The sequence below is a fragment of the Etheostoma spectabile genome, unplaced genomic scaffold (assembly GCF_008692095.1).
Source record: "Etheostoma spectabile isolate EspeVRDwgs_2016 unplaced genomic scaffold, UIUC_Espe_1.0 scaffold00002839, whole genome shotgun sequence".
NCBI classification, from domain to species: Eukaryota; Metazoa; Chordata; class Actinopteri; order Perciformes; family Percidae; genus Etheostoma; species Etheostoma spectabile.
Window position 1 is genome coordinate 1 of NW_022602957.1, and position 9,358 is coordinate 9,358.

The 9,358-nt window shown below is 41.7% G+C and overlaps 1 protein-coding gene and 1 pseudogene across 1 annotated transcript; one reads left to right on the top strand and one right to left on the bottom strand.

The window, feature by feature from the left end:
• The first annotated feature begins 630 nt into the window (after positions 1-630).
• LOC116676192 (long-chain fatty acid transport protein 1-like) lies at positions 631-4,144 on the top strand (annotated as a pseudogene).
• Positions 4,145-4,219: 75 nt separating this feature from the next.
• On the bottom strand, positions 4,220-8,982 carry LOC116676193 (E3 ubiquitin-protein ligase TRIM7-like). The gene is made up of 7 exons (XM_032507480.1): positions 8,282-8,982; positions 6,515-6,609; positions 6,164-6,449; positions 6,050-6,072; positions 5,760-5,953; positions 5,552-5,673; positions 4,220-5,110 (listed from the first exon to the last, which is right to left on the bottom strand). Exons 1-7 carry the CDS (start codon positions 8,504-8,506, stop codon positions 4,418-4,420), a joined length of 1,638 nt encoding a protein of 545 aa, XP_032363371.1. The 5' UTR covers positions 8,507-8,982; the 3' UTR covers positions 4,220-4,417.
• Positions 8,983-9,358: the final 376 nt, after the last annotated feature.

A 9,358-nucleotide genomic window follows, 5' to 3' on the forward strand; every position in this document is an offset into this window, starting at 1 on the left:
TGTGTTGTCATACAATGTTATTATGTTACATATATCACAAATTGATTGCAACACCTTCTTTCCTTAGCAAGTCTTTGCCTGCCGAGAGAACTGCTTGCTGCCAGATTTCACTCTCTTGGTATTGGATAGAGCATGCACATAAGCATGCACAACACACACACACACCACACACACACCCACACACACACCACACACACACCACACACACACACACACATACACAACTGTCCATGAAACATAAAGTCACTTAAAAGATTCTAAACCTTATACAACATTTAAGTACATTTTGAAAAGGTGTTTTGTTGATATACTACATGTACATTATAAGACAATATGTCTGGGGTCTCTATTGACTGCTTATCTGTATTGTTTTACCTTTGTTGTCACATGACATTCCTAAGTCAATTAGTTTCAAGTCTTTGCTTGTTCAAAATACTGAGGATTTGGAAGGAGACTGACAGAAACATGTTAAGGAATGATGGGGGAGTCGGTGCATACCACACATGTGAAACTCACAAACACAACTCACTTTTCTTTTCCTGTCTCTGTCTCTGTCTCCTGTCTCCTTTTCTGTCTCTGTCTTCTCTCCCTCTCTCGGTCTCTCTCTCTCTCTCTTCTTTCTCTCCACAGACAGACTCTACACTAACTTCGGGTACAACAGGAATCAAAGGCAGCTGTGGTGGTGCACAGTCGGTGAGCTTATCTGTGATCTCATCTGAACTGATGGTGCACTGTTAAATTTATGTAGTTTATGTCTATTTGTCAGTGTCTACTTAGTAACTTTTACACTCCGAGGCAGGAAAATTTAGCAACTTATGAAGGATGATTAAAAGCCTTTTAATGTTGACATCAGAATCAACAAACTGCAGTGCTTCAATTAAAATCAGGACCATACACATTTGGTGATGATGGAAGTTATTCCATCTTTCTTGTCAGGTATTATCGCATCGCTGCCTTTGGTTTCCACTCCTTTGGCTTGTGTCATGATGACATCATCTACAACTGTCTTCCCCTGTATCATTCTGCAGGTAGGGCCTCAATCAATTTGTTTTCTCCAGCCATAATCTTTTTGTTCCTGTGTTCAACAAGAAGACATGTTGTATAATCAGTGACATATTAAGCTCACTCCCTACATTACATCATTGTGGGCTTTTCAAAACCCCTGATGAATGTTTCCTTGTTATATCCTATCCAAATATGACACCATACCAATTTACCATGGTGCAACTATAATGATCATATCATTACCAAATAACTTTACAGTTCAAAAGTTGTAATGCTATTGCTGCCATTACTGAAACATCACCACATCCATCACTCAACATTAGTATCTGTGAGTCAGGATTCTGCAGTACATTCTGCAAAACTATTCCTTTCTGAATAACCATACCAGTAGCTGGTTTTGAAGTTAGATCAATGGTATACAGTATGTCTGGCTAGTATACTGTTAAGCTTTAGGATAGATAAGCAGTTAACTATTGTCATTCTGTCTTTTCTTGTGTGTGTATACTCTGAAAATATGATGTTTACAGGTACCATCATGGGTGTCGGCCAGTGTCTGCTCTTTGGTTTGACTGTTGTAATCAGAAGGAAGTTCTCAGCCAGTCGCTTTTGGGATGACTGTGTCAAGCACAAGTGCACTGTGAGTGCACACTGCCACCAAATCAGTTAATGAGGAGTGTTCAGCTGCAGGCCAGTGCAAGGGATTTTCTTGAACCAAAACTGACTGATCTCTCTTTTTGTTTTTGTCAAGGTAATCAATATATAGGTGAGATTTGTCGTTACCTGCTGGCTCAGCCGGTTCATTCATCCGAGGCACATCACCGGTGCGCGTGCCATTGGTAATGGCCTCCGCTCTTCTGTGTGGGAAGACTTTGTCCAGAGATTCAGAATCCGACGAGTTGGGGAATTTTACGGCGCCACAGAGTGTAACTGCAGCTGCTGAACATAGACGGGAAGGTGTGTGTTGTTTTAAATTACTTCAGGTATGTGACACATTCTTTAACACTGCATAGTGTGTAATGCACAGTCTCACATGTCCAGGTGGGGCGTGTGGCTTCAACAGTCGCATCCTGCCCAGCTTTTACCCCATCAGATTGATCAGGGTACAGGAGACGGAGATCTGTTCAGGGATTCACAGGGACTCTGTGTACCCTGCCTGCCTGGTGAGAGAGCTCCACACACACACACCACACTCACACACATACACACACACACACACACACACACACACACACACACACACACACACACACACACAACACACACACACACACACACACACTGTCTCCCTATCTTTGTTGGGACCAATCATTGACATAATGCATTCCCTAGCCCCTTACCCTAACCTTAACAACACAATGAAATGCCTAACCCTCCCCTAACCATTACCTTATTCTAACTATAATCCTAAAACCAAGTCTTAACCCTCAAACAACCCTGTAAAGTGTTGCAAATGTATCAAATGTTCTCTTTTCTCAACCCCCCATCAATTTCTCTCTCTGTCTATGCAGGTGAGCAAGGTATGCTAGTGGGACGCATCAACCAGACTGATCCACTTAGGAGATTTGATGGCTACGCTGATAAGGACTCCACCAATCAGAAAATAGCTCACAATGTCTTTAAGATAGGAGACTCGGCCTATGTCTCAGGTGTGTTTAATTGTGTTTCTTTAGAATACAGTCAGTATAGTGATGATTGACTGTCTGGTTTTATACATGTTTCCTCCCACAGTCTGAAGACATGCAGTACAAGACAGCTGCATTGGAAACTTTGAATTAAAATGTGAATGTCAGTGATTCACTGTCTGTGATGACAGGCTGGGAACTTGCCCATCGTGGTTAACACCTGTCCCAGTGCACGCGGGAATATGTTTCAGCTCCCTATGAGCAACAACAAACAGAGAGAGGCTGCACTTTATTTAACCCTTGAAATTAACTGGCTACCCCAATAGAATGGCAATAGAAACCAACACCCACAGACACACTGAGAGCATTACATAGCTTCAATTAAGTAAAACATAATGTGTCCTTTGTCCACAGGATACATTAAGATTACTTCAGTAAAGCAAACTGAAAGGAGTTGTCATTAGAAAATGTATATATATAATTTCTCTGTCTATAATTGCCTCATTTACAAAACAACACGTGAATCATCATAAGAGTCAAAACTGTACTAGTGAGTCATCATAATAACATAGTTTACTTTAGTCTTTGCCCTCTACTCTACGATCCCCTCCAGGGATTATGACCATTAATATCATTTCTGTTTCTGTCTGTCTATGTCTGTCTCTCAGGTGACATGCTGGTGATGATGAATATGGCTACATGTATTTCAGTGACCGTTGCGGCGACACGTTTCGTTGGCGAGGGGAGAAACGTTTCCACCACAGAGGTGGAGGGAGTCCTCAGCCGCCTGCTGGGACACACTGTTGTCGCCGTCTATGGAGTTTCTGTTCCAGGTATACATGAGACGAGACAGGCAGGGTGGCCAAACAAAGACTAAAGATTAAGGGTGTGTCTTCTGTCTGTTACCTCACCTGTCTGTCCATGTGCAGGTGTGGAGGGGAAGGCTGGCATGGCAGCAGTAGCTCACACAGGAGGCCAGTTTGACCTTGATGCGTTCTTTATCGCTGTACAGAAAGCCCTACCTTCCTACGCACGCCCTGTCTTCCTGCGACTCATGCCATCTGTTGACACGACAGGTGAGACAGTGACACACATTCACACATTCACACACACACTCAAAAAGTCACACATGCACTTTTTATTTTTGTCCTCAGGTACCTTTAAAATCCAAAAGACACGGCTGCAGAGGGAAGGATACAAGCCACAACACGCAAGTGAAAAGATTTATTTTCTGGACAGTCGTGCTGGGCGTTACGAGGCTGTTTCTGATGAACTATATGATGCCATCATGGAGGGGAGACACTGTCTATGAGACAGGATTAGACAGGAGTGAGAGGGAAAGAGAGATGTATTTCCAGGGACAAATACATCTCAAAATACTGATGTGGAAATGTGATTGTGATGCTGTTATTTTGCAATGAAATAAAATTTATATTATTTAACGAATTGAATTCATCTTTTTCTTGCATTGAATTTGAACAAAAGACAATATGAAGAGTTTTACATACAACATCTAAGAAAAGAAACAAAACAGAACAAATGGAGCTGAAACTCAGCTTTCAATTTCAAGTAAACTAACGTTATTAGCCTTTGTTGTTGGGATATAATACAATTCCAGAGGATTTAAATACTGATAAGCACACAACAAATCTCTAACGGCTGTAGGCTACGTTTTCAGTGCTTTAAGCTAAACGTCACCATGTTCCCCATCTGAGTTCAGTGTGTTAGTGTGCCAAGTATTTGCTCATAGGACTAAACACAACATTATGATTTGTTTGTCATATTCACGTTCATTGTTGATGAGCTCTGTTCAGTGAAACATGGTAGGTCACATTGAGCCTTGGCTTCCTGTTCTGTTTTTTGGCAGCAGTTTTGTTGTCTTTTGTCGTTTCCTTTTCAGCGGATTTTGTTTTAATGAGCTCGTCCTTCGTGGTGCATCTCTGAGGTATTGTTTTCTCCTCCTCTCTTATAGAACAAATCGGCATTTTTTGGTCTTCTGTCAGACGTCCGCAGTCTGATATCTTGCTGTTGGTTTTGGCTGACGAAGCATTAATATCTCCCTCAGTGCAAGATTCACTTTTCATTACTTGATCCTCCTCAGTGATAGCGGGGTCCTCCACGGGTACATAATCTGCCTCCACGCTGATGTTCACTCTCTTTGCCAACACAGCAAAGCCCCCACACGACGTAGTGCTCTCAAAGAATGGGTACATCTTTTCGGTAAAGCAATGTTTAAACGTGAAAAGATGTGTTTCAGAATCAGCGTTCATGAAATCAAGGGTCCCTTCATCCCAGTCCAGCCTCACACGGACCCTGCTGAGCTGGTGTGAGTTTAGTGTCTGAGCGGGAGCGGTCAGGGCTTGGTACTCGCCTTCTCGCAGGCTGATGCACCAGAGTCCTGCCTCTGGACAGACCTCAAACTCTGCCTTTCTGGACACTGACTGAGCAGCCACACCGATTGTCCAATTGTTGGTGGAACCAACCTGTTGAAATCAACAGAGATAAAGATTAGACAAACAGGGTGGATGGAAGGGAGAATTCATATGGTAGCATCTAAAAAACAAATGGATCTCAGGGTGTGTGTATACTAGATACTACTAGAACTGATACTGGATTCATGAGACTGTAAACCACATCCTTATATGGGCTATTTGTGTTACATGAGCACATCATTTTGACAAACATTTATGGCAAAACGTATGTTTTTGGCAATGATCTTTCAAATGTGATTTTTACTGTGACAGATAAGAATGAACATTGAACATTACTTTTTACTATCAGTGACAGTGTGTAATGACTATACTTGCTTCCAGAAAGTGAAAAAGCTACCTATTAATCGTGTATATTGAAACTATTTTCTAAGCCAATATTGATAAATAATGTAATTATATACTCAGGCTCTAGTACACACAGTATGTAAGTACCTCGATATCCCAACAGTGCAGTCCTGATTCAAACCCTCTCTCGCAAGGATGCGGGACCCAGGGTGGAAACGTTCTGGGATAGCTGGGACAGGGACAGCAAGATCCAGACTCTGTTCCAGCACCTGTGAGGGTCCAGGGGTAATATGGACGCTGTTTAACCCAGAGACACCCTCAGAGACTGGCAAGCTGTCCTGGGGTCCAGGGTCACGGAGCTGGAAGATATAACGGGGATGAGAGGGTACAGAAGGAGGGAGGGGACAGGAAGTGCATTGATGTACAGAAAGAAACTGACTGTACGGGGCGATGTGTTTCATCTTCTCCCACTCGGTATACTGGAGGTTACCCAGGTGTTTGGCTACATCTATTAGACGTGTGCAAACTTGTGGCTCCTTGTGACATGTGCTGCAGTAAATAAACATGAACATGTAGACGGTTATACAGTTGCACTCGCATGTACGTCTGCTTTTGTGTGGAAAAACACCCAGGAATGTCTCATACCTACTCATCGTGTCTTGGTAGTGCTGTCAAAAAAGAGTTTGCATGGTAAATGTTTCAAATACAAGTACCTGTTCACATTCATTGACTAATTATGTAACATTTGATTGGTGTTACCTCTAAAAATCCAACCCCATCTCCACCTGCATCTAGCTCCTCTTCAACCAGTTGGATCTTTTCTTCCATAGATTTTATCACCTGATTCATTCGGTCTATCGCTTCTTCTGCCTCTCTCTTCTTCTCCTCCCATTCCTCCCTGAGTGCAAGCAGCCTGGCTGCTTCCCCCTCTTTCAGAAACTGGTGAAGACTCTCAAAATCCTTTTTTATGTGCTCTTCTGTGAGTTTGGCCTCAGCCTGGGAAGAACAGAAAAGTAAGGAGAGTGCAAGGAAGAATAGGGAGGTCCTAAAGCAGTGAACCACTTGTAAAGTTTGTAATGCATCTGAACTGTTTTTTTTGTTAACATCTACCTGGTATGTCTGGATGCATGTTGGCAGGTCTGTGTGACTTCCTCAAAGGACATCATCTTCTTCTTCAGTCCATTTAGTGATATCTTGAGCTCCTCCTAGAGGCCGAAGAGAGAATTACTTTAAAATAACGCTCCATTAGTATCTGATGCAACCATCAAAGAATAGCCAAAAACAAGTAGTAGTAAGTCCATTTACTCAAGTACTCTACTTAAGGTAAATAACATTACTCATAGTATACTTAAGTAAAGTACACTTCTTTGACAGCTGTTGACGGGGGCCATTCTATACAATGAGTACTTTTACTGACAAAAATGTGATGTACAGTACATTAATGTAGCTATTTATAAAAATATTTGTTAATAACTGTAGGCTATATGTCACTGCTAGTTTTCCAACATATGTTTATCAGTATGACCATGAAAATGTTTTAAATTCAATTGTCTGTGGTATTAAACAGATCAAAAAAAAATTGGTGAACACTTTAGACACTCTGATTGTGTGATGTCACCAAACTCAGTGCCACTTAAGAAAATAACAGGGTTTAACAATAATACCACAATAGGGTATGTATTAGAAACTGTGCCTTTAAATGAGCCATGAGGAATTCAGTATGGTTGTGATGTCACTCACAACTATACCATATACAGTATACTCTGGGTAGAAAGTGCCCTAACAGTGCTGTTACAGTCATTCCACGGCTGCAATGATGGTGCAGAGACTCCAAGACCACAGATGTGGAAGTCCAAGTAATGGTAATAAATCAGAGCAGGCGCTCTAAAACTGAGTGTTTCAACAGGAGGAGGAAGAATACAGGTTTATTCAAAAAGACAGAATGAGAAGAATAATGCTTTTTGAAAATTAAAGCATGTAAACATGTTCTAGTGGAAACCCAAAATACAATAAAGCTGAACCTGACAATGAGCAAAATAAAGGACCCTTTTATAAATAAGTAATATCTAAAAATTACTTTAAACTGACTTCACAGGAATTTAACATAATCCACCAGCTCTCAGGTTAGTCTTGGCATTTTAGTGTATGTGTGTGTGTGTGATGATGATAGCAACAGTAATTACCAGCGTAGTTTTCAGTTTGAAGCCTCTACTCTAAATTCTGCCTGTGTAAACTCATCTTAACAGGCAGCATCTGTTTGGGCAGGAAAATAAATATTTACAGGAGATGAAAAAATGCCTGACTGCCTCCTTGTTGAAATATCCACTCGCTGAAGGGTTCAAATCTGTGAAGAGCTTGGGCAGATGAGAGCTCTGCTGTTATTTCACATATTTGTACTACTGTTTTGTTTGGCTTTATTACAGCAGGGCGCCACTAAATGAAAAACATCACTCAAGCCCTCTTGTTGGCAATCATCTGGCCTGCTGAAGTGTCCTTGAGGAAAACAGTGAGTTCCTGCCAACTGCTCTGTATTGAATCCATCATCATTAAGCTTTAATGCCTTCATTGGAGGAAGAAGAGGCCTTTTTCAGGCCTTTCTCTTTAGTGGCTCCCAGTAAGCAGTAGCAAAATAAATCTCAAGGTTCACAGGATGATTCATTTGATAGGAAATATCAAAAAACACATTCCTCTACACAAAAACATGCTAATTTGTCCTGCCTTTTCTCTAATAATGCCTCTTTTCTTGTAAAACACTGTAGTCATTAAGGCCTCCAAACATATTAAATTAAAACAATTGGAGGACGGACCTTTGGTGGAATTGTTCACGAAAAAGGTACAAATAGACAAACAAAAGTTTAAAGCATACCGGAGTCCTACCTTGCAGTCAGTTGCAGCCTCAGTCAGGAGGTAAACCCTGTGTCCTGCGTGGCTCACAGCTGCACATTGTTCACATAAAGGCTCCAGGTCATCCAAACAGAACATAGACAGGCTCACTTCATGTTCCTCACACCTCTCTGGAGAGTCAACTGACCGCGGAGTTGAGGTGAGGCCTTCTGCCTCGGCTCGGTGAAGGAAGACGGGGAGGAAGGACTGGCAGCTCATGAAGGGGCCGTTGGTGGTCTCCAGATTTGGCACCAGTGTTGTTTGAGTCCGACTAAATCAGTGGGTTTGTACGAAACAGATGTAAAGGGGGAACATGGGAGGGCATAAAAGGGGGGGAGGAGCAGTGTTTTTGTGTGCTTAGGTATCAGTATCGTATGCACAGTTGCCCTACAGTCAGTCTTGACTCATGCTCCATGAGAGGCGAGAGTGATAGGAGCATGAGAGGCACTGAAGTTAGTTACCTAGATCTGCTTACACACTCCTTCTCAAACTTGAAATTTAGCCAAGTGCCTACACCAGATGTAGCCATACATCACTCTGTAGTTTCAGTTTGACTTTCATGGCCCTGTGATTTATGGTGCATTCTCACATCCCAAGGCCAACTTCATTCCTGTGCCTTTGCTTGTTACTTTAACTACTTCACATACCTCTCTCCCCAAAGAGGTACAGTGTTGCACTTCTTTCTTTGAATAGTAAATTTTTCAAGCAGAAATTAGGTGTGATTGGGCTCTGAAGATATTTTGTTATTTATTTATTTTTGTGAAGTGGCAATTTCTTCTTTGAAAAAAATCACATGCATCAAGTTTTGAATTATTGTATATGTTTGGAGACAAACAGTAGCGCTTCATGTACTGCATGCCAGGCCTAAGCTATGTTGAATGTATCCAGTTTCACTGACCTTTAATTATTTGAACTGCTCAGATCCAAAGAACATGTAGACCAGATCAGTCCTGACAGGTACATCATGTTTCACTGAATCCAATGCTCAGAAGTGAAAGGTGGTACGTGGTCTATATGTGGCGTTGTGAATACACTCCTGTAAATGTGTTATGAACATATTTAGTGTCTCAA

Coding starts and splice junctions, on each gene's coding strand:
- LOC116676193 (XM_032507480.1), bottom strand. CDS start 8,506: ATGAGCTGCCAGTCCTTCCTCCCCGTCTTCCTTCACCGAGCCGAGGCA. Junction 6,073..6,163: donor ATGGGGTTGGATTTTTAGAG/GTAACACCAATC, acceptor CTTTTTTGACAG/CACTACCAAGACACGATGAG. Junction 5,111..5,551: donor TGCACTGTTGGGATATCGAG/GTACTTACATAC, acceptor TGATTTCAACAG/GTTGGTTCCACCAACAATTG.